This window comes from Lissotriton vulgaris, chromosome 3_1 (genome assembly GCF_964263255.1).
Source record: "Lissotriton vulgaris chromosome 3_1, aLisVul1.2, whole genome shotgun sequence".
In the NCBI taxonomy this organism is placed as follows: domain Eukaryota; kingdom Metazoa; phylum Chordata; class Amphibia; order Caudata; family Salamandridae; genus Lissotriton; species Lissotriton vulgaris.
Genome location: NC_141689.1, coordinates 479,834,813 through 479,861,101, shown reverse-complemented (window position 1 = coordinate 479,861,101; position 26,289 = coordinate 479,834,813). Strand labels below are relative to the sequence as shown.

The window sequence follows — 26,289 nt, the reverse complement described above, 5'->3', positions numbered from 1 at the left end:
AACTCGAAGATCTTAGGCGTGCCCCTGACGCCGCTGGGTTAAACCCCGATTCTTCACGCTGCCGATCATTGCCAGGAAAACCCTGAAGGTAAGGGGCAGTGCAAGCTGCAAATTGCCCCCTCGCCATAGGAGCCAACTCCCATAGTGAAAGGGGTATTTGAATTTTTTTTCAAAACAAAATCCCGCTTTGCAGTTTTGTTTTTGAAGAAAGAAAAATTTTAACTTTGCCATATGGCTCAATTATCTTTGACAGAGCCATACAGAAAAGTTATAATACATAGGCAGGAATTGGCTCGACGGCAGTTCCAGTCAATGCTTGAAATGTCCGCCGGGCACACAGACATTTCAAAATTTGGTTGTCAGGTCCTCAGACAAGATATAAATCGGGACCTAAATTATGAAATTTGCAGGTCCTGTCTCCCAAAACCTTGGCCTCGGGTCACCATGCTTCACTCCTCTCCTATCATCACTCACCCACCATGCTCTTCCCCTTCGTTGTACAGCACTCTTCTGTTTATTGCATGGTTCATAAACTTCTAGTAAATCTTGTTTTAACCAGCAGTTGCACACTTTTATACTTCTAGTTCTGATCAATTTTCATGAATTTCTTAATTTTGTGCTACTCCCTCATTAAGTGTTTTGTCTAGGAACACCGTCAAGTAAATTGAGATAGATGAGAGCAGGGGTACTACTCTCAGGTTCAAGGTGTGCACACTTTTTCATGGACCAATATCAGTCCTCTTCTTCACGTCATCATAGTTCAATAAAGAATCCTTAAACACGTTTTCCTTTATGCCATCTTTTCTGTGCAATTTTTAATGATAATTTCTCATTAAATTCATTTTTTCAATTATTAGCAGATTCCATTATTTCAACATTTCACATTAACCCAAAGCATTTCGGGTACAAATGGACCCTTCGTCGGGGGTCTCTATGAAAAGAACAAAGAATACATAATGAGCCCAAAGCTGTGTTCATCTAATTTGAAAAATATATGTATATACACCATCATTACATGACTAATTATCCGGAAATCAAAAAATGTATCATAAAACTAACTTTGTTAACCATCTAAGGTTCATAACGATATGACTGCCGATGTACCATAAAATATACACAACGTGTCGGTGACACTACAAAGTTACACTGTCCATTAAGCTGAATAATCTGTGTAAACCTAATGTTGTTCACAATGAATGTGAATGTGAATACGAACGACCAGCGTTCCAAATCCGTTACTCACTGAAATGTTGGCGTTCAAGCCTCCTGCCGTCTCTTCCAATACCTGCCGCATAGAGTTCCCCTTTCAAATTTTAGACTTATAGCTGCTCAGAGCTCTGAGCTCTGAGCTCTGAAAAAATCCAGACTCTGCCTGATTGCAAGTGGAAGGCTGTTCCACAGCCGTGAAGCAGGTGCATGAAAAGACCTGCCCCCTATCCAAGCACATAGCACCCTAGGAGTGATAATCAAAAGCTGAGATGAGGATCTCATGGTGCGCTGAGGGAAATAAGGCTGAATTCTGTCTCTAAGATAAGGGGTTCCGATCTTATGGAAAGCCTTAAAAACCAGACACAGGGCTTTAAACTGAATTATTTTCCGTACCAATGAAGACAAAAGCTGGGACGTATGGGTTCTAGGACCTGTCAAGGAAATGGCTCTGGCCGCTGAGTTCTGAATCACCTGTAGTCGGCCCAGAAGATATTCAGGAAGACCGAGATACAAGGAATTAACATAGTCCATTCTGGACATTATCAGCGCCTGAACCACTGTCTTCTGTATTGGAATCGAAAGCAACGGCAGGAAATTTCGCAGCATTTTCAGCAACCCAAAGCATACCCCAGCTATCGAGTGTACTTGGGCCTTCAAAGAAAGAGCGGAATCCAGCTTAACTCCCGAATTTTTCACTGTAGAAACGGCAGACACAGGGGGCGACTTTTCTCAGGCCACCATTCATGCCAAATATCCAGAGGCTGAGGCCCGAAAACAATGATCTCAGGCTTCTCAGAATTGCATTTTAAATGGTTGTGGCTCAACCAGGAGAAAACTTTGGACAGACGGGTGTTAATTAGGTTGCCATCAAACTCGACTCCCTTCTTGCAGGTGAACAGCAGCTGAGTGTCATCAGCGTATGACACTATTGTAGCGCCAGTTTTCTCAGCGAGAGGGGCCAGGGGGGCCATGTACAAATTAAAAAGTGAGGGGCTCAAAATAGAGCTCTGGGTCACCCCCACGTTCAAAAGAGGGATCGCCACCGAAAAAGAAGGCGACCAGATGGTTTGAGAGCGTTTGGCAAGAAAGGATGCGAACCAACTCAACACCGGTGGGTGTTGACAGTAGCACAGTTTGCATTTATATAGATGTACATGCATCAGCATAAAACAAATCAATATGTCATGATGAGATTGGATCTACTGCAATGAGTGGATTGTAAGTACTCTTTTGCAAAAGGAAAGGAAGATGCGGAAAAGAACATTTACTACTGCATGGTTTGGAGCGTCCATACTTTCTGTGCTACAACACAAGTGCAACACACCTCCCCTAGTGGGGCTAAGAAGAAACTAAATGCCAAATGTGATAAATAAAAAAAGATCTTCCTTAGTATATACTAAATGTCTGAAAAAAAAGAGTACTAACATTTTCCATTAACTTGTGAGAGTTACTAATCTAGTACCTAAGTTTTGGATTTTACCAATGTCTGTGTAGCCTCCCTTCTCTGTCATATTGGACGGGAAGGCGAGGGTGTATTTATTGTTCTAATTGTTTTAATTTATTTTCCTTTCTTGGCACCAGATGGGTAGTTAGGTGTATGTGAAAGGGTGAGGTGTGGACTCTGGTACCTGTAAATGGAAATTGCTCAAATGGTGTACAGTCATGTTGGTGACTAAGCACATGATACAGCATTAAGAATAGACGGTGTAAACTAATTTTAGGTACTGACCAGAAATAATCTCTATTAATGCATAAGAAACTCTGGGTCAAACTCAGGACTCAAAACAACAGGTACCTTACATGCAGGAGTAAGTGAGACAAGTAGTATAGAACAGGGCATTCCCCCAAGCAAATAATGCTTAGAGGGCCATGCACAGAGTCTTGAAATTGTGTCACCAGAAGCTAATTTAGCTGGTGGTCCGACTAAGACATCAAATGTAGAGAGATTGATAGTAGCTGCACTAAATATTCTGACATTGTTGCAGACAGGACACTACTGAGCAGCTGAAAGCACATCTCAACATGGCAATATGTTGGATCCATGAAAGATCACTTAACCTCAGCGTGTGCTTCAAGGATTTATTTCTCTCCTGAAGATACCTTTTAGTGGCCTTTACTGTCGGAGTCTATTTCTTTGCCATTACAGTCTGTGGGTCCAATATTTTAAAAGTGTGATGAAGGACAGAAGAGGAGGCAATGTTCACAGTTTAGACTGATTAACCTGCACATACATGTGTAAGTGATGACAAGAATTTTGTTACAAAACATACCATTTTTACTGATCTCATTAAGGAAGTATATTCTTGCATATATTAGGCAACACAATATCCCAATTCCAACTTAGTAAAAAGACTATGTCCAAACATAGATCAGATGCTGTAATATACTGGGTTAATACCAGCTAGCTTCCAGAAGGTACAGAGGCCTCGCTTCATACAAAACCAGGCCAAATAAATGAAAATTAATGTAGAAATTAAGTCTCTGTATGATGGAAAGACATGAATATGGAAAACCTACATTCGAAATTTGTTTCTGGGCATTTCAGGCGAATACAAAATACTCATGAATTAGCTTTACCATGCCATGTATCTTCAAGCTTAGAGCTTGCTTAACTTCTTGAATATTCACTACAATTCCCTAGTGCCATGTCTACCTCATTTAGAAGACATGCATTTCATTATGGCACAAATTACTTTTTCCTTGCCATTTGAGAAGGGGTATGCACAAGCATTCACTCAAAACTTTAGGAAACCAAGATAATCATAACTTTTAATCAAAACTAATGAAATGCCAAGCTACAAAAATCCATTAAAATTCAATATAAATCACGTGCTCACGTTTTCAATATGTAAGGACCATGTTATTGCATAAAACCTTCCGATATGGACAACCTTAAAAATAAAGCTGTCAAACACGAATGAACCGTTTGAAAATATAATACAACAGAAGTCCTGTATTTGGACAGCTTGCAATATTAACCTTCAAAACGGGGCACATTTCAAACCAGCCTTGCTAGACCTATGGCACAAAGATTGCTTATGAAACTTTTTCCACAATCCACTCATTGTCTATTCAATTCAGTGTAAAATGTAAGATTAACTGGGTTTATGTTCCTAGGAGAATTTGTGGAAATGGTTGATCGGTTCTGTATGTTTTAGAGGACACCAGGGATTTATAGAATTTATAGATTCCAGTCCTTAAGAAAGACTTCAATAGAATCCTCCTTTTTTTCTTCAGAAAAGACATTTCTTAAGATACTTTTATTATAGATCCACCCTGGTTCTACTTTCCTGGTTCCCACCCACTTCTCCCAAACCTCTGCATGCCACCATTTCCTAATTTTTCATCCTTTTGGGAGTGTATGGTGAGCATCAAAACCCACCAAATACCTACAATTCCTCTTCCAGTTTCGATAATCATTCTATACTCCTCACCTCCACATGTTAGGTTTCATGCAGTCCTTTCCTGCTGCAGCCCTTTTTTACTGTCACCCTTTTTTACTGCCGCAGCACAAGACACAATGGAAAAGAGCAGTTTCATGACCACCTGTACAGCATTCGAATTGTAGTCGGGCAGGTGGGATAGCCAACATATCGATGATCAGACACCTGTCAGAGGCAATATCGACTGCCATCATAATGAGGCCCTACGTTTTGAAACCTTTTTCTACCTACGTTTTGAAACCTTTTTCTATCATTTAACATACCAGATTCGATAATGTGTCAGGTGTAAAATGTATTGAATAAGCAAAGCAGTAGATTAAAAAAGGTAGCATTACAAATGTGTATTCTCAGAGAAGACACACTTTAGGGTTAGAATCTCAGAACATGTACTATACTGCCCAGAGGCACATTTCTGGGTCAGAAAAGGGAAGGAAATTGTTACATGGTGTTTGCGCTGTCCGGTACATGCAGCCGGACTTGCACGTCCAATCCGAAGGATCAGTTGCTGGGAAAAAACAAAGTTTCCACAATGGTCAGAAGGCAGATTATGGCTTTCAGGGAAAATGCAGCTGAGGACATTGACTTTACTTTATCAGAATTCTAAGTGGCATTGTGACAGGAGATGAAGAACTAAAAAGAAAGAACACCACTCCCGCTCCAATCATATTCATCATCTGCAATATCTAACAAGCATTTGCAATGCAATAGGACTCGCATTAGGAAAGTTTGAGCTATTGGTATTGTAAATGACACATTTTTTATTTATGTGTTGGTTTTGAAAATAGCTAAATTAATAGCTTTGTCATTTACAATGCCAATAGTTTTAACTTTCGCAAATGTGACACCTATAGCATTTCTAATGCAATATGTGTTGTATTTACGTGACTTAGATGTATTGATATTACAAATACCAATGGCTTTTATTTTTTTTTAATAATTAATACTTAAATAAAAGCTATTGTAATTTATAATGCCAATAGCTTAAACTTTTGTAAATAACTTTTGTGAAGATTATGTTCAATGTATTTTATTGTGACGAAAACACAAGAACCGAAGTGAAATATTAACATCTTTTTGTGACATTTGTAATAAAGCTTGAAACATTGAGAGAACATATTTGAGCCAGTTGTTGTTGAATGGTTGCACATATTGATGCTGTGGTGGCTTCGAGAGATGCTGTGGCGTTCAGTGATGCTGTGGTAGCGCATAGTGATGTTGTGGTGCCCCTAAGTGAGGATGTGGTGGTGCTGAGTGATGCTGTGGTGATGCGATAGATATATAGAGTGAGGGAGCTAGATAGAGGGAGGGCAATAGATAGAGAGAGGGCGATAGATAGAGAGAGGGTGATAGATAGAGGGAGGGCGATAGATAGAGGGCGATAGATAGATAGATAGATAGATAGATAGATAGATAGATAGATAGATAGATAGATAGACAGATAGATAGGTAGGTAGTGAGGGGCGATAGATAGAGGGATGGTGATAGATAGAGGAAGGGCGATAGATAGAGGGAAGGCGATGTATAGATAGAGTGAGGGCGACAGATAGAGTGAGGGCGATAGATAGAGTGAGGGCGATAGATAGACTGAGGGCGATAGATAGATAGAACGAGGGCGATAGATAGAGCGAGGGTGATAGATAGATAGAGTGAGGGCGATAGATAGAGTGAGCTGGCCTTCTGGTGGTGGTGGCCGTGGTGGTGGTGGTGGATGTGGTGTGGTGGATGTGGTGGTGGTGGATGTGGTGGTGGTGGACGTGGTGGTGGTGGAACTGGAAGTGGACGTGGTGGTTGTGGAGGTAGTGGTGGATGTGGTGGTGGTGGAGGTGGTGGTTGTGGAGGTGGTGGTTGTGGAGGTGGTGGTGGAGGTGGTGGTGGAGGTGGTGGTGGACGTGGTGGTGGAGGTATGGAGGTGGTGATGGGTGTGGTGGAGGATGTGGTGGTGGATGTGGTGGTGGACGTGGTGGTGTTGGTGGTGGACACGGTGGAGGTGGTGGTGGATGTGGTGGTTTTGGCGGTGTTGGTGGATGCGGTTTTGGTGGATGTGGTGGTGGTGGTGGATGTGGTGGTGGTGGACGTGGTGGTGGTGGAGTTGTTGGCTTGTGGACGTGGTGGTTGTTGTGGACGTGGTGGATGTTGTGGACGTTGTGGACATGGTGGATGTTGTGGACGTGGTGGACATGGTGGTGGACGTGGTGGTGGATGTGGTGGTGGTGGAGATAGACGTGGTGGTGGACGTGGTAGTGGCCTCGTGGTGGATGTGGTGATGGTGGACATGGTGGTGGTGGTGGTGGAAATCCTAATGCACAACAATAAAATGTTCGTTATAAATTATCTTTACATTTTAAGTAACTAATAGATCGATCCTAACACAAACATGAAACAAATAAATAACCAAAGCTTTGGGTGGTTAATGCTATTAATGGAGGAATAAAACTACTTAAAATGACCTACCAAAATTAAGTGTAGCCTAACAAAAGGTATCAATGTTTTTTTTTCTTTTTACACGACTAATATTTATATCGGGCTATTACGGTGTTTACCTTACTTGAAAAATTTAAAAGAATTGGCTCAGCCACAACACAACAACATTGGTTTCTGAGTCAGGGCCACGAAGCAAAGCAGACATTAGGGATAAAATCATTAAACAAAAAGTATGGTGCATTAGAAGCAAAACAGTAGAGAAAAATTTACTTGTAGGAAATAATTTACTTGTGTGCGCAGAGCATAACCCAGCCCCTAAACATAACACAGGGGCTCTGCAAAATGTGTAAAATACAATATATGTTAAGATTCATGCAGTGATATTATCAAACATTATTGTAAACTAGTCAAAAAACAAAACTTGATTTTAAACATAAATGTGGGCGCTAGCACCGCATAGCTGGGCGCTCTTTGTCACTTGACAGCGAAGTGTTGTCGCATCACCACAAAAAGAAACCCTTTCCTGTCAGCACTGCAGTGCTGCATGTGTGTTGTGCAAACACCGTTGCTAAAAAGTAAATATGCCTAACGTTTAATGAAACAGGCAGTCCCAGCCAGGATGCAGGCTCGGGGCAAGAAGCAAATCCCTCCTGCAAACCAGCTTGAAAATCCAGAGCTCGGGGTATGGTGGGTTGAGTCTGCACGGGCACACCATGCCGAGCAGCTGCAGCCCTGGCAGGGTTCTGAGGCAGCGTCTTCTGCCCTGGAGAGTGGGGAGCGACGGCGAGGTGAAATAATAAATAGAAGAAAAGAAATCTAACATACTCATGAAAATGCGCTCAGAACAGTCAGTAGCTGTTCTGCCTTCAACAGTAGCTAAAAAATTATGATGTAAATGCTGTGAAGTCCGTAACTATCATGGCGCTTATGCTCGTGGAAATACACTCGCTAAAGTCTGGAGCTGTTCTGCCTATAACCTATAATAATAAACAAATGCTGTGAAGTTCTTAACTATCGTGTCGGCAAATACTTTACGGTCGGGGAAGTTGGCAGATGTCATGTCTGCCATACCAGCTAAGAAAAGTCTAACAAAATAGCGCTGTCAAATTGAAAATAAAACAAATCAGAGTAAGGTCACTTATAACAGAGGCAGTTCCTATGGGAGGATACAACTGTAGACAAGGAGGGTCTAAGGAGGGACTACTAAACTAATTCACCAAAGAAAGCGAGTGTTCCCAAAACACAGTTAAATAAACAAGCTCTCTGCATTGCTGTGGCGGGGGGGGGGCGTCAGCCTTTGAAGTCTGATGCCGAGGCTCAGACAAATGATGGTGTGCGAGCGGCTTCCTTTCAAGTTTGATGGGGGAAGTGGGGGAGCAAATGGCGAGCGCGCGCGCGCCCGTCGCACATGCACTGGCCAAAATCTGCATTCCAAAGCCCTCTTGGTAGGATTTTCTGGTGCCCCTCTATATCTCTCACAAGCGGGTTGGCAGGCGAGACCTTAAAAGTGAGTTCATCATTATTTATTTATTTATTTATGCGTTTTTATATAGCACGGACTTTACCCGAAGGTGTCAGAGCGCTTCACAATAGGAACAGAACTGATACATGAGAACATTACAAGTGAGCAAAATACAAAAGCAAACGTTACAGTAAATGACGCAAAAATGACAATCGTGAGCCAACATAATACAATGTCCGAAGGCAGGGCCTGGGGTGCGACTCCTTGAGAGACTGGGCGCCCGGGGAGCAGCAGCACCCCAAAGTCGCTCAAGATGAGTCCGGGAGGCGCTGTCTGCTGTGAGGGGTTGTGTGTGTGCAGGGGGCACTACACAACGGCACCCCCCAGCAGCCCCCGACCTCTCATGTTCCTGGAATTCAGTTGGCATCATGCCCCTTACGACCCCTGGCCTGCCCTCTGCGGCCCCCAGACTCCGAGATTGCAAGGGCAGAAAGGGAGGCGGGGCTCAGATGAGCACTGTTTGCTTTCTTTTGCTTGGCCTGGACTGGAACATTGGCGCATGCATCAGACACAATGGCTTTATTTTGCAGGTCGATGCAATGCGTTCAAATGTCTCTTTTTTTTTTTTACCAACCACACTGTGAGACATGTTTATTGAAACGATATCTGTCCTTTTTAAAATAAATTGTGATACAAATAGTCTCACCTGCAGTATAAAATCACATAAAACATTATTTAAAACACATTACAATAGCTGTCATCAAAAAAAGGTTGAACATAGAAATCGATTGTATTCCATATAAAACAACCACTTATATTTTTGCTATATTACTTCCGCATTTTACTATAACATTATATCACTGAGTGCTATACCAACCATTGTTGTTTCTTACATGTAATGAGAAAAACTTTGATCCCATCAATGCAACACATGTAAACACCTTACTGAGATTTAAAAAAAATATATATACAAATAGTAATTTACATTTTTCCAGGCCCTGCAGAAATGTCAAGTAACAGGGTTAATTAATTGTCGATGCAGTGTTTAGGTTACAGAGAGTGTTTTTTTCAGTGGAGCATTACAAATATTTCCATAAATTACAGGGACTGGGATGGTAATACCGACAGCTTTTTTTATGGCTAGGTTTCCTGGCTCAAAGATATGTGAGTAAACCAAAATCGCTAGCACCCCAATTTATAATCCCCAATGTTTGATAACTGAGAAAACGGAGGGAATAAACCTAATAAGTGATAGTTGAAATATTGGAGGGTTGCTAATGAGGATAGAGAAGTGGGTAATGAGGTAATTAAGTTCCAAACATAAACATTCCTAATCTATGAATGTAGAACATTGGGTCTGGAGGCCTCTAAAAGAAAGTAGAACAATTTATACAGTATGGAAGTTTTGTTTTGCAGCCCATTTGCCATATCTGTGCAACTTAACACAAAGTGATAGAGATCATTTCAATCATAAGCATGCTTTGTTGTATAATATTATACACAACTTTGCTCTAAATACTTTGGTTCAGCTAGTAGGGCATTAGAACTTCTTGATGATCAGTGACCTTAACCAAGTATCTGAGTGAAGAGTTAATTGAAGCCCTGCATGACTGATAACTGATTTTGGACAGGCTCAACAGCTCTTATGGACCTCATACTACAGAGTCTTGAGTGGTATCATGAGTGCCTGCTCTGTGGAGCCCCAGATATCAAGACCCGTCTAAAAATTTCTGCGTACCCTAAAGCACGCTGTACACAAGAGTCAGGGAAATTATGTAGCTCCTACCATTGCTGGCTGATCACATCAAAGATCTTTATACTCCATTTAGGAAGTCATAATGAATTTCACAAAGACAAATGTCCATCTTTGTCAAGAAGTAGCTTTTAAACAAGTCCAACAGTGCACCTAGCAGCCCGTGTGAGATAGATTTTCTACCGCATTAGATGCAAGTTCGCTAATGAGCAGGATTTACCAATGTACTAAATAACGGCAATTCAGATTCATTAATGCACAATATGATTAGTCTCTCTAAAAAGCAAAGGGAAAAATAAACTCTGCCCATCACCTCACAACGCAAATGTCTGGCTGCAGTATGTGTGTGTTTCATCCTTCCTTCCATCCATACATACATCCTTCATCTATCCACACTTTCATCCATCCATTCACCCATCATTAATCCACCCACCTTTTCACACATCCATCCATCCATCCACCATTCATCCATGCATCCTTCCTTCCATCCATCTATCCTTCATCTATCCATCCTTCATCTATCCATCCTTTCATCCATCCATTCACCCATTATTCAACCACCCACTTTTTCCACACATCCATCATTCATCCATGCAACCTTTAATCCATCCATACATCCATCCATCCTTCCCCCATCTACTGTTTCATCCTTCCATCCATCCATCCATCCTTCATCCATCCACCTTTTCATCCATCCATCCATCCACTCATCATTCTTCCACCCACCTTTTCATATATCCATCCATCCTTCATCCATCCACCCTTTCATCCTTACATCCATACATTCATCCTTCATCCATTCACCAGTTCCTCCATTCACCCTTTCATCCATCCATTCACCCATCATTCATCCGGCCACCTTTTCACACATCCATCCATCGTGATCCATGCAACCTTTTGTCCATCCATACATCCATCCTTCATCCATTCACCCTTTCATCCATTCATCCACCCACCTTTTCTGTGCCTCTCTCCTGGGGGGGGGGGGAGGGGGACACGGAGGGAGGGGGGTCAATATCTCACTGCGTCTTCTTCCTTCTTCTTCTCTCATGGGAGGGCATCTCTGTGCCTCCCTGCTGGGGGCAGGGGGCGGACAGGCTGTAACAACATCTCACCTGAAGAACAGACTCTCAGGCACATTTCTCCTGCACAGGTGCCAGGTATGAGGGTTCGTGCTTTGTGCTTTACAGGCAGGACCCACAGCTCCAGGCGCGCAAAGTCCATTGAACTCAAAGGCCTACCCTACAGCCTCCTCCCCCAGCCACCCTCCCCTGCCCCCCATCCCTTCCCCTCCTCGTGTATGTGAGCCGGGCTTAAACACCTTCAGGGACACACACAAAGCCGCATCCCAGTACTTAACAGGTCTTTAAAAGACCTTTTACTTGTTAATGAGGCTTTGTTGTTTTTCACCCCTCAGTTTGAATTAGGCCTCCGCCGTTAGCACCCTCAATCAGCCCAACGCCACTAAGGCAAAATGACAATCTGCGACCCCCTTCCCTGGACTCCACGACGCCCCTGGGGGTCGCGCCCCACAGATTGAAGACCCCTTCTAGGGGACGAAATGCCACATGCTGCACCACACCACAGAAATAACCTAGTTAAAAATACAAGTACATGTAAAAGTGTGCCATGTAGACCTAAGGTATATATATGTACCTAATATCTCACAGTGATACCCCTAGCCCTGTGTCCTATTAATTTTGGGGGGGTTCCTTCCCCAGTCTGATCAGAATACAGATTTATTCCTGTCCTTTATAGAATGACAAATAAAAAGTAAATGTGAATCACACACCCAGAAACATCACCAGCACAAACTCGGGGATGGACAACAAAAACTCAGGAAACATTCTTGTGCCTCCTCAACAAGAATACATTTGAACTAGGGGGTAACCAACCTTTTCTGTAATAAGAGCTACTTATGTTCAATGACAATCATCCCAAGCTACTAATATAATTAGTGATGCAATAGTAATTGTATCAGTCAAGGTTACATTAGTGGCCATTCCATGTTTGTTTATCAGCAGTGATCACCTCAGTGCACAAGGTAGGCCTGCCAGCCATTATGTGAAAAATGGTTCTGCCACTGTGGAATGTCGTTACACAGTTAATGAGTAACTGCCATAACGGCGATGCTCGAGGAACCAAGGCTATCATAAGATTTTTAGGAAGTCTAACAAATGTGACATTGTTTATCACTCAAATATCACGCATCACAAATATTTTGGAAATTCATCAATTTCTCCCTAAACATCAGCTTACGAGCTCTGAAAATGCACACATTTTTGTCACAAATACACACTTTTCAATTTTGGTATACCTTTATTACTTTAGCCAAACAAAAGGCTAGGCTGCACACCGGAGAGCTACTTACAGTTAGCTGGAGAGCTAACAGTAGCTCACAAGCTACTTGTTGGAGAAGCCCAAACTAAGCATATAAAGCAAAATTTTTATGTTGGAATTTTTTTTGATCAAACTAACGGAGGAAAATAATTACTGAGTGGTCAGTCTACCATACATTCTACCTACTGCATCAAACAAAACCACAGTAGGACATGAAAAAGATTCCTAACTATCCGTTATGTTAGTGTGAATAAAAATCCTCACTGCAATGAAACAGGAGTCAGTTGTTTAGGACTTGGGACCCTCACCCGCCAAAGTGGCATGCTTCATCATCTCTTGAAAGTTGAATGGATCGTTAAAACCTGTGAACTATAATTTGTTCCCATCAGTGCACATATCTCCCTCCAAGAAGCTCCACATTCCTCTCTTTTCTGCATATATCCAGGAGTCGTCACATCTTCTGATCCTTGTTTTGGGATATCTGCAAAGAAATCTGAGATTCGAATAGAGAATCTCTCTTCACTGGCCCTTAATTCCTCTGAAGTTGTACTCTCTGGTCTTTTTGTCAGTTTGCCCCTTGGAATACTAGAGGTCACATGGCAAAGCACTAACTCTCTAAAGCATACTGGCTCTTTACTGCTGGGGTTTCACGAGGTAGATTTACCAAAGTGTTGTCAATGTTTCTTTGTCCTTAAATGATAAAGTCTTTTTGCTAAAGTTCTAGGAATTGGCATAAGGGTAGTCGATTCCTCTTAAGCACAAGCCTTTATTCCGGTTATAAATCCTGTCTCTGGAACTCGGAGAATACATATTGAAGCAGTGGACAAGCAGTGGTTCAAGATTCCAAGGTATTCTCAATTAAAAACGTTGGGAGCATTACTTACATTTTGGATAAAATAGGATGATTTGGCTTGATAAATTAACTTAAAAAGGGCGAGGGAGTTCCTTAGCCATTGGATGCTCCTGCCATTTCCTGAAGTGGGAAAAAACGTATTAAGAATCTGTCTGATAGCCCAATAACTCTCCTAAAACAAGCATTTACAATGCAACGGTCTCGCCTTCGGAAAAGTTAGAGCTTTTGGCATTATAAATGGCAAACTTTTTATTTATGTGTTGGTTTTGAAAACAGATAAATAAATGGCATTGTCATTTACAATCCCAAGAGCTTAATCTCTCGCAAATACGAGACCTATTGCATTTGCATCAAACCCACACACAGAGAGCCACACACACACACACACACAGAGCCACACACACACAACGCCACACACAAGCACAGAGCCACACACACACATACACACACACACACACAGAGCCACACACACACACAGAGCCACACACACACAGAGCCACACACACACAGAGCCACACACACACACACACACACACAGAGCAACACACACACACAGGCATAGGCGTCACATTACCGTCAGTCGATGGTGAAGAAGTGCGAGTGAAGACAATTAGTATTTCTCAGTGACAAAGACTCAGGGTGATAGTCACTACCTCCTGCTCGTTCTGTTCCATCTTTGGCGGGAGGGGGTGAAAATCCCTTCGATGCCATGTCAGAGTATACGCTGTTGCTGCAGAGGGAGGCTTGCTCTGCAGACATAGCAGCTTAACTGCACCTTTACCATATCCCTTTTACAGTGGCACTGCACTGTTTTTTTTACCCCTGACCAGAGGATTACCCCCGAACAACGCCTTATGACAGCCCAACTCAATGAAAGGACAAAATGTGATAACTTAAAGCAAGAGTATCAGTTTGCAAACTAGATTAATGGAGATATCTGTTATTACACATGTTGGTTGTGCTCTGCATGGATGTTCCTAAATGTACTCTAAATGTCATGCTTTCTTTCCTATTCTACTTATCAAAGTGAAGGGCAATCGTGTTGCACCAATTGTCCATTGACTAAGCTGTCTCACCATTTTTTGGGGGGACTTGTGTATTGTGGCATAGGTTGAGCATTCAGGTGATTGAGAAAGATGTATGCTTTAAAGGAATCAAAATCCAAAGATCAGCCTCGGTTCAACATCTTGGAGCCTATCAGCTTAGTTTCTGTTACTTCAACATTGAGTGTTAGTTGTCTGTAGGTATCCCATTGACTACTCCCAGCAAACACTACTGCAAGAGCCACAATGGAGAAGGCACACTGGGTGTTGTGGTGACTCCAAGGGCCTTAGTAACTCACTGGTAGACCGCTGATCTGTGAGTCGGGACGGCATGAGAGGCTTGCTGCTGGGGCACGGCACTGCGCTGCCGAAGACTGCTCTGTGCTTGCTCCAAGTTCCTGATTACTGGAAGCGGCTCTACCAGGAATGCTGGCCAGCTGGGATCTTTCAATAACTTTGATATGGCAACCGTTGCAGCCGTTTCAAGCATCTCTCTCCCCTGCATGTGCTAACCTCCCCCTGCAGGCTAGATTGGAGCTGCACACCGGAGGCTGATCAACGAAGGAAGGCAGGGCTGTCCTGCTGTGTGGTTGAACTAACGCAGGCTGCCTGAGACGCCGGAGGAGTCACAAGAGGAACAAGCCGTGCTCGTGCACTCTCCCGAACTTCCGGTGTCGGGATGTGCACGCTCACGGCTGTCGTGGGGCGGGACTTCCGTCCTATGCGCCCACGGAGTGGATGGCCGGCCCAGAGGAGCGGTGGCAGCAGAAGTCAGGAGTGGCGGCTGAGGCCGCTGATACGGTAAGTGGGGCTTAGTCGTGGGGGTGTGTGTCTGTGTGACTGCTTTTGCGTGTGTGTGTGCGCACGTGTGTGTGCTTCCGTGAGTGTGAATGTGGAGCAAGAGATGTGCGCGCGCGTGTGCCTGTACGTGCGCATCCACGGTCCCGAATCGCCGCGCGTGCCCCGGTCTGTCTCCCTTGAGAGGCATCTCGGTGACAATAGGTCTCGAGAGCGAGACCTAAAGTACCTCCCACTCACCATCCACAGCAACTGGCAACCGCAGACTGCGTGTGTCCATGGTGGCCAGAGCCACGACACGCAAGAGCTGAGTCAGTGATAGGAGAACGTTTTCAAGGCAGCTGCGAAGGCAAGGAGGTAGCCTTTGAAGGATTTAGAAACTCCTCCTTTGTCCCGCTTTGAAAACTTGTGTGTGTGTGTGGGAAAATACACTTAAATTATGTTGTAGTATGCCTATATACCCAAAAACAAATAGGCTAGTAACCGCATATATAAACAAGAATGTATTTACTGCAAATCAAACATAAATGTTATTTTCTATTTGCCTGACGCTTCACGTGGTATTTTATATGCTAAAAACATGTCAGGCCCTGGAGACTTAATGCCACGTTGCTTATTGCACATTTTCAGTAAGCACAGCCTCGTTTTCAAACCTGGCAAAGGAAGAAATATTTTGTAGAAAGATTGGAATTTTTGGGGATATGAATGATATCTCCCCTTCAAGATCGTCCTGTGCCCCCTTGAAGGGAAGATCTCGACACCTGCACACTGGATAGGTTTCTGTTGAGAATGGGATTCTGACACGTGGTCATCCTACAATGACTTATAAGAAGAGAAGTTCATAAGCTCCAACTGACCATTTTCTAGCGAGAGCCCCGGTCAGTTGAAAGGACAACTGTCTTTTGATCTTTTGCTTTGCTGTCTGCTATTTTGCATTAAAAGCTGTCTGGACTTTAAGCTTCCCGACGTGCTGTGCTTACATTTTTAACATATGGCAGGCTGAAAGTTAAAGGTATTCAGAATGATTCACACTGTCCGCAGGCTCAGAATAGCTTACGCGAATAGTGAGATTATCCAACTATGCGGCCATGCACAAACAGCGGCCAACACTGCCATTTTGCTTAAATACACATATGAGGAAGTTGGAGGCCTTCTTCTGCAGCATGTATTTCAGATACATTGTCTATGGTTGTTCAGTTCTTTGAGCGTATTGCTCATTTCTTTCCAAGGTTGCAGTGGTCTCATCCACATCCTTTACTTTAAGATCCTGCAAAAAAACATTCTGCCTCTCCTTCCAACGGATAGTCAGAAAACCGTTATCACTGCCTTAGTCATGTCCAAACTGGACTATTGTAACAGTCTATACTTAAACATCCAGGAAGGACTTTTGAAAAGGCTTCAGCTTTTGCAGAACGCTGCAGCCAGAATGCTAACTAAAACATCTAAATATGTTTCAATATCAGCGGAGCTAAAATAACTGCACTGGTTGCCCGTAAAGAAGCGGGTTAGTTTCAAGGCTCTGTGCGTGGTCCATAAAACTCTCTATGGACTTGGCCCCCTACATCGCAGACAGAACCTCCAGCGGTATGTGCCGAGGAGAACCCTGCACTCGTCCAAAGCGAAACTGGTTCGGGTGCCCTTGGTTAGAAAATCCACCTGGGGAGGTAGACGTTTTATTGTTGGAGCAGCTAAGGCATGGAATGACTTGTCACTTCACCTTAGAGTCATAATTAATCATCTGGAGTTTAGGAAAGCCCTTATGACGTGGCTGTTCCAGTCCAGTTAGTCGGCCCTCTCTTCTGCTTAGACCTCGGTAGGACATCTTATCTTTCAGTGCCAGGACACCCATTGGGTAACAGTGCGCTCTACAAATGGCATTAACATTAACATTGTTTTTTAATAACTGCATAATAGTTGCAGCTTTTGTCAGTCCCTCTGCTTGTCTTACGATTGGGCAGTGGGATACTTTGGTGTGCATGTCGGCAGCAACCCTACTGCAACTGGTGAGGCCACTTCTGGGCTTGGTAGCTTCGACATGGAGTCCCTGCTATGGTCTGGTGCTGCTCTAGATGCGATAATTGTTTTGAGCCTGAGGTCCTACTGGATGAGGTTAGTGGAGCATCCACCGAAATTTGGCATACTGCAGCTTTATGTGAGGAGGCCAGTGTGTCATACTATGGAGCATGAATCCATGGTTATGGTAGTCCTGTGTTTAATCTTCAATGGTAAGTGTATCCATCCCTCCGCTCGAACACTATTTCTCACTATCCTCTGATTTTTCCATAGTTTGGAGTGGGAATAAGTTAAGAGTCCAGGCTTCTTCTGTGCCTCCCATCTGATTCTGTCCTAGGCAAATCACTAAAATGTTCTGGAGCTCCGCCCTGTGTTGTTCACCATTCTTGCACATTGATTTACCACAGATTGCTTATAATACTTTCTCTGGGTTTTTGTTCCATCTGTTAGAAAAGATTTCAGGAATGAGACACCAGAGTATTTAGTGAGCATTTTCATCCAGTACCTTTTATCTCCAGTATTCATTTTTGTGAGGGATTGAAGGACCTGACACACTAACTTTAATTTTACGAATTCATTTACGACTGTTCAGCGTTTAGGTCCAGATATATAACCATTGGATTTTCGACTTACAATTTGTGACAAATTGCGAGTTCCAATTTGCGAGTCGCAAAATCCAATGTACAACAGTGTCTCAGACACTGTTTGCGGTTCCCTATAATATTATAATAATAAACAAGTTTATAAAGCACTTGGCTACACCAACTAGTGTGTCCTCGCGCTGCGGCAGAAAAAGACCAGGTTCCGGGCATTAAGGTGAAAGCAGCTACAGGTTAAACGGTGGGGGCTTACAGATGGAAATAGTCAGGTCTTAAGCTTTCCTCGGAAAATTGTCTCCGAAGACTCCAGCCGGAGCCCTACGGGGAGTTTATTCCAGTGTTTGGCTGATAAAAAGTGGAAGGAGCGACATCCCAACCTAGCTCTTCTGATGATCGGAATGCTAACCTGTCCTGTCCCACTTGATCTCAATCGGCAGGTAGGAGCGTGCGGGGTAAGTAGATCAGGCAGATAGGTGGGCTCTTTCTTCTGTAGAATACGGTGGCTAACGCACAAAGCTTTAAAAGGAATTTGTTCCCTAACCGGGAGCCAGTGAAGGGAAGCCAAGGCCTTGTTAGAGGGAGCTCTCCTAGGAAGCATTCGAACGAGATGAGCCGCAGCATTCTGAATGCATTGGAGTCTCTGTACGCATTTGATATTTGCTCTTAAGTAGAGGGCATTTCCATAGTACAAGCACGATGTCACCAGGGCGTGGACCATAGTTTTCCTCGCTGTGACAGGGAGTACTTCTAAGGTCTTCCGGAGTCCTCGAAGAACCCCAAAACATCTTCTCACCACCCGCTTGGTGTGAGTTTCAAAGGATAGTTTGGTATCCAACCACATCCCCAGGTTCTTTACCTGATCACTAAAGGGAGGGGTCGGTCCCAACGATTAAGACCACCATGCTGAGGACAAAATTGAGGGTGCTTTGCCTATCACTAGTACCTCTGTTTTATTGCCATTAAGTTTCAGGCAGTTATGAGCCATCCACGATGCCAGTTCTTGTAGGCACGTTGAGAAACTGATAGCTGCCTTATCAGAATCTTGGGTAAGGGTCACCACCAATTGTGTGTCATCACGTATGACACAACGCTGTCTCCAAATTTCCCAATAATCTCTGCCAAGGGTGTGATGTAGAGATAAAAGAGGGTGGGGCTAAGTGTGGAGCCCTGTGGGACCCCTTGGTCCAGCTTGATACTTTTGGAGTAAAAAGGTTCCTGCGACACCTGGAAGCTACGTCGTATAGAAAGGACCTTAACCATTCCATGACACAGCCAGCCATACCTACTTTCCTAAGGCGCTGAAGTAGACTATGATGGGCAACAGTGTCAAATGCGGCACTGAGGTCTAAAAAAACTTAAGGCAACTGTATGTCCCTCATCTACATGTTTGTGGATGGTTTCTGTAGATAGAAGCAGTACCGCTCCCGTAGAGTATGTAGCACGAAAACCAGATTGAGTGGGGTTATGTTTATTGATGTGAGCTGTCAATTGGGTGTTAACTACCTTCTCTGCTATTTTGGCAAAGTAAGGCAGCAGTGAGATAGGATGTAAATTTTCCAGTTGGCTCATGCTAACGTTCGGTTTCTTTTTTAAGGGGATGGCGATCGCCTCTTTCCATCTTTTGGGGACTGTTCCAGAGGTAGACGAGAGCTTGAGAAGGTGCTGATATAAGGCTTTAGTACATCTAGACTACCTCTTAGCACCTTAGAGGTGGCAGTGTCTCTAAGTGAGCCTGACTTGATGCTAGAGGCTACATCTTTGAGTAGGTCACCTGGGGGGGTTACAAATTCACAGACACATTTCGCCTCTGCTATGATGGGTTTCCCCTCACTGTCCATACACGCGTTTCTTGCTGTGTCAGGGAAGGTAGAGTAGATCTTTCCCACCTTCTCTGCGAAGAAGTCCGCCACCAAATTGCAGGAGTCAACTGAGCTAATGTTAGGAGCTGTGGCTCTTGATAGTGACGAGATCTCTTTAAAGATAGTGAAGAGTTCCTTTGAAGAGTTCCCGGCTGTCCAAATCCTATCACATTATAGTAGGTGGCCCACGCTTTCCTGATAAGCAAGTGATATTTTTTAAGACTAGATTTATATTCAATTTTCCTAAGCTCTGAGAAATGTCTCCTCCAAGCTCTTTCAAGGCGCTTAAAGGCTGATTTAGCTGTTCTAACCTCACTACTAAACCATGGTGTGATTTTTGATTGTCTACCAGGTGCTCTCAAGGACCATGGAGCTTTACTATCTAATGCCTCCACGATTCGTTTGTCAAGTGCGTCGTAGGCAGAATTTATATCTGTGCCGCCAGGTGGCCCGCCCTGTTGTAGGGCCAAATTGAAACTTGACAGTGAAAACTTGGCCCATTTTCTCTGCTGTTTCTTAATGCCTGTCTTCGTCATCAAATAAGACTGAGGCAACGTGACACTGAACTGAACCACAAAATGATCAGACCACGGGACAGGGACCGGGGATTCAATTCATCAGGTGCACCAGTTGGCAAAAATCGGATCTAGTAGGTGGTCATGAATATTAATGAGGCTGTCGCAATTTGCGACCCCATTGGGAATGGCTGGCACTCCCATGGATGGTGGCCTGCAGGGGTCAGTAGACCACCATGTCTGAGACTGTTTTGTCAATAAAGCAGTTTAAAAAAAAAACATTTTTTAAATGCATCCCGTTTTCCTTAAAGGAAAACAGGATGCATTTAAAAAATAAAAATGAAACTTTTCAGCTTCATTTTTTAAGGGCAGGTTGCCTGCTCTTAAAAAATATTTGAGCACGCATTCCCAAAGAGTAAGTCACTTACCACTCTTCTGAGAAGTTTTGTAAACTGCAAGTCTTTTGCGACCACAATCGCAGTCGCAAAAAATTCATACATGGGTTATGGACTCGCTATAAGGAAGGGACACTCCTTCCTAATAGCGAGTAACTAACCCGATTTTGCCAGTCGCTAATTGATTAGCAACTCTCTAAATAGGGTTAGTAAATTGGGCTGACCTATTTTGCGGTCGCAAAGGAGCCACAATACCCATTGTGACCGCAAAAAAGCAATCGTATATCTGGCCCTTAGTCTTCTAAACATGTACTTGTTCGCTAAGATTTCTTGTTTTGTTATTTGCAAGTCTGGTATTAACTATTGCACCATACAATTTAAATTATTGTAAAGCACATTGTCGAAACAAAATGTAGCGGTCTTGTTCCATTTAATTTAATGCAATACAACACTGTTATTTTCTAGTATGCATTTTCTTCTACTTTGCTCTTCATTTGCCAGACCTCTAAAATAGGCTTTTAGTTTGATGGGTAAATATATGTAATTATTGGTCTCCCTAATTTGATGTGTTCTCATAATATATGCAATGGGCTTCGGCCTCTTATGTACCATGGAAATTCAAAAACATTTGTTATGAAAATAAAGATATATTTCTGGGATGTACCTGGGGCGCAGGTGTAATACTCTCCAAAAGCTACTCTAAGGCTACTCAACGCGCGTTTTCTGGCCCAAGCTGAAGCAGATGGAACACATTCAAAGCACAAAAATAGAAAGATGTAGGAAAGGCAACAAAAGAGGCAAAAGATCTGTTTGCAGCAGGTCTAAGTACTAAGTCAAGTACCGCCAAGACAATAAAAATCACCCCAATTCAATTAAGTCCTCCAACTAATGGGGTCTCCCAAACCTACACCAGGGAGCTCAGATTACCAGTAAGCAAGGAGCTGCTGACAGTCAAGTGCACGTGCCCCATATCCCAGGAAATAAAATGTCTCATTAGGTCCCCAAGATTTGCTCATTCTTGCCACAGTGCTGATTTTCTAAAGTGATCAAACACCACTGGAAGATCTCCCTCGTTCCTTGAAGCAACAAATGAAAGACACAGGATGAAAGATGCAAGGCTTACACTGAATATTTTTAGGCCGCTCTCTCGGGGGAGAAAGAAGCCTTGCCTAGGATCAGAACCACACAGATACACCACTGCACTCGCAGTACCTTTGCGAGTCCCCTGTCACCACATCATAGCTTGCACCACTGTGATTGTATTGTGGAAGTTCGGGAGCTGCCTCCCCAGGCGCGTCCACACCAACTGAAATCAACACGGTGAGGGTCTAGATAGTTGTTTAACAGAGTTCCATGCAAATACTTGGTGAGTAAAAAATAAAAAAATATTGGAAATACAATGAAAATATAATATTAAACATACAGAAAACAATACTTCCGCCTAACCATGGTTATGTAATCAATGACTTTGCAAAATTCTGGATCGGATACACATCTCTGTATGGTGGGGTACTACAGCAAATTGGATAGCACACTAAAACTAGAGCATTTTATCTTCATGCTAACATATATCCTAACAATAATGATATTCATATTGAAGTAGTAAGGAAAAATGCAAATCTGCATAAAATCACCTAAACAACCCTGCCCTGCTATGCAAAGAAGCGTTTCAGTTACTTTAAAAACACAAAGGTTTATGAAAGACCGATAATAAAATTGTGTCTTACAAATTAAAGTATTAACAAACATATGTATTGGGTAATTCAGATGAAGAAGAGGGAATGTAGGATACACCTTGCACTGAGAAATCATTTGTAACCATATACATCACAAGTTTCAAAGTGATTGCCACAGGGTAGGACTGACTCTCTTAACATGCCTGCATCATCTTCAGAACCAGCAGCATTATTCACAAATCTATCATTAGCAGTACCCCATGGCATCTGGCTGACATGCCATGGTGGCTTTGGGCATGCTCAAGCCAGAACCCCATTAAAAGAGCAAAACAGAAAACACAAGGCAACAACTTCCTACATCTCTGTGACCAGGGTCTCGATCAGCCTTCTACCGCTCATCTAGGCCATTCAACCCTGGTACAATTAAGGAAAGATCTGAAGTCACACCTCTATGCAGAACACTTCATCACGACGCAGTAACACTCCAGTTCCTCAGTGCAACTAACCCGGTCAATCTTTCATTGAATGTATCCTTGTCTTTGGCCCTGTATAGTGCTCCCCTATCTTTTGGCTATGTTTGCGCTATACACATACAACATATGTACAAAGGTATAACCACTGAGAAATCCAACAACATTCATATTAAAGGTACAGCTAATGGTCTGGAATACAGAAGGTGAAATGAGGTTTCAGTGGCCATATTTTGGGTGCCATTACTGATTTTACACCAATTACTTACTCTTTGAGAAAACTAATAACAAATAGTTCCACAAAATATATATTATTAACATTTTAATGCGGTCCTTTGATTTCACTTACCCATAAGCTCCGTTGCTGATCAATTTAATTGTTTCAAAATCAAGTTCACAAGGCTTTCTTCTTAGCTTACGTGATGTATTAGAGCTCTACATAGCAAAGATAAAAACATACAAGATCAGATGAATGTTAGAAGGAGAACATCTGCAATTGGGAGCGTGTTCAAGTTGTCATAATCGAGAAAACATTTTTAAGAAAAGCAAACCCTGGTTACTAAATGAACATATACATCTTGCACCAACTGTAGGTATAACTTCTGCAACTCAGTTAACAAAAATATTTAAATTATGCCATGCAGCTAACTAGGGCAAGATGTGCCAATGCTTATCTAATTCACTAAATCATTATTAAGGTGGATGATTAATAACTGTTCTTTATTGTGCTTATAAATCGCCAAAATAAATAATGCAACACTATGTAAGAAAATAAGATGGCCTAAGGTGCAAAAATAGCTTGTTTTACAAGTATGAATGTACAATTGCAAATGTATTAAGTCATACATAAAATGAAACCAGAATAGGTGAAATGTTACATGTGAGTAAATCTTCTCACATTTGGTTCAGACAAACAAACATTACAAGTATCATGCTGCCTTGGGAAGCCCTGGTGATCTGACCTTTGTTGTCTTGGACCTGGCATAATGCCAGACCACTGAACCCATGCATCTCCAACTGTCTGATTCATCCGCCAGGAAGCATTCAGACTGGGGTCTTCCCAAAAGTAGATCATCTTTGATCCCATCCACATGTGTGGATCTGGCTAGGCCAGGACCTTCAGGGCACTTTAGAACTCTTCTCTGTTGACTCTCCAGCTGGTGAACCAACTCTGACACTTTGGAAACCTCCACACCTCAATTAGAAACTCTCACCAGTCACTAACAAGAAGGATGAACAGCAACTAGATGAGTTAAGACACAGTCATTTACCCGGGACTTCCACCAGTCAATTACCTAGTGCTTCCTTCCTGCCCAGACTAGAGATACAGCCTTGTTCTCTTTCAGGGTCTCCCAATTGCGGCTTACTGAGAGATCTGCAAAACGGTGCACCAGCTGCAATAATTCTCAGCATTTTCACTTCCCATACGGTTTGGTGAAGGAACGCCCTTGGACAATAGTGCTCAACCCTCTTATTCAAGCATAAGGAAGGGTATTATTTTTTAAAACTAAAACAAGCAGATTTAAACCCTTCTTCTGGACCCACAGTAATAGTCTGGTCAGACAAGAACATATAGAATGGAAGAAACAAGGCACACCTGACAGAGGAAGCAAGGAGCTGTGATGTGGGTCTGGTGTGAGATAAAATATTTAAGTGTGTCTTAGCAGAAACCAAGTTAGGAAACATCCATAAATCATGTGACACAATAACCAAGCAGTGACACACTTCTGGAAAGGCACGTTTCATGCTGCCAATCTGATTCTGTTCTTCACGGTCAAGGAACAAAATGTGTAATTGATAGGATGCTTTCTTCCAAAGAGCAATCATGAATTCAGGGCAGAATTCAACATACCACACAGATACCTGAAGACAGACATCATCCGGGAAATTTAAGCAGACTGTAGTTATATCCTCCCTTTTGTCCCATAGGATTTAATTATTAGCTTATGCTTTGGTAAGATGCTCCATAATTGGAAATAACTCACTTATTTACATTCAGAATCTAGTAATGGAAATGAGGCCTTACTCACCAGAGAACATCATGGGAACCCTTTGCAGTACAGTATGCTATATGACTGAGCCTCAGAGATGAAAGCATGCATGCCTGCAACATTTAGTTTATTGCCACACAAAAGACTAGAGCAAATGGTATTAATGGACAACAGTCACCAAAAGTCACAGTTTATTTAAGAACGATGTCTGTAGATGAGATATGACTGTTATACATATTTAAGGCAAATACGTGTATTTGCCTTAAATATGTATACTTGTACCTGCCTACTAAAGAATTATTTAGAAAAGTGCTTGGCCACTGGTAGGGACCAATGATCACTGTTCATTGGAATAACTTCTCTGTAACAACTTTATGGCGAAAGATCTATCTGACTGTTGCACTGAGGATGGCACTGGTTGCATCACAAAGCTTAGCAAACACAAGCGTGGGCAACAACAAAAAAATCCTCAGTAATGATTTGTCACCTTCTGTTCATACATGGATTCCAAGTCTCAGGATAAACATATTCTTTGCTCAAAGAGTAAAAATGTCTATAGTAGAGAAGAACTCAAACGATTGTCTCTTCTGGATTGGAGTATAGAAATTAAATGCAATACATTTGTGAAGCTCACTGTTGCACAGAAAACAGTCTCATGGCACTGACATGGTCAGAATCAATTAGGCAGATTAGGATTAAGAAAAGAGCCAGGTTTTCAGTCATTTCCCAAGGTGGTGTTAGCAGGAGCATTGCACATTTCTGGAGGGAGGTTATTTCGGCATTTGACCACCAGGAAGGGAAAGTAATGACCTTCCGAGTGACTGCATCCTATGTGAGAAACTTGAATCCGCTGAGATTGGATGATCACAGAGTGTGAGCAAGAATCTGTGAAATTTATGCTTAAGGTATATTGGACCAGAGTTTTTTGATAGCCCTGTAAATCAAGAGTAACACTTTGAAGACGGATCATTAGCAGATTGGGAGCCAATGATGGCATTTAAGATGCACCAATATGGATCAGCACATAGGTAAATCAAGCATCCAATAGGCAGCTATGTTTTGCACTGTAAGTGATGGATGAAATAACCATAGAGATAGAGGGCTATAGCGGTGCCACACTCAAGTAAAGATATAATAAGAGGGAAACAGCTTTCATGAAGGAGGCAGGAAGGTATGGAAATATTTTCTTTAGCATGCATTGGGATCTTGAAACAGTTGGTTGCAAGTTAGAAAATATGAGATCCAAAGGTGAGATAATCAAAGAGAATACCCAGGTTCCTTGCAGATTCAACAGAAGCAGTGGTATCTCTAGGCCAGGTGTCCAAAAAGCAGATGACCAAATGGGAGATTGATTTACAAATAGTAAAATGTTAATTTTGCTTCTATTAAGCTTTATACAGTTGGAACTCATCCAAGTAGCAATGTTCGTCATGAACTTCCAAAAGCATT

General features: G+C 42.6%; 1 protein-coding gene across 7 annotated transcripts in view; it reads right to left on the bottom strand.

Annotated features, from left to right (window-relative positions):
• Positions 1 to 26,289, bottom strand: part of MAST4 (microtubule associated serine/threonine kinase family member 4) — a 1,854,902-nt gene that overhangs the window by 140,692 nt on the left and 1,687,921 nt on the right. For all 7 annotated transcript variants that reach the window (XM_086960700.1, XM_086960701.1, XM_086960706.1 and 4 more), the window contains one exon: positions 23,199 to 23,284. In XM_086960700.1, coding sequence (XP_086816826.1) covers positions 23,199 to 23,284 — 86 coding nt within the window. The remainder of the gene's footprint in view (positions 1 to 23,198; positions 23,285 to 26,289) is intronic.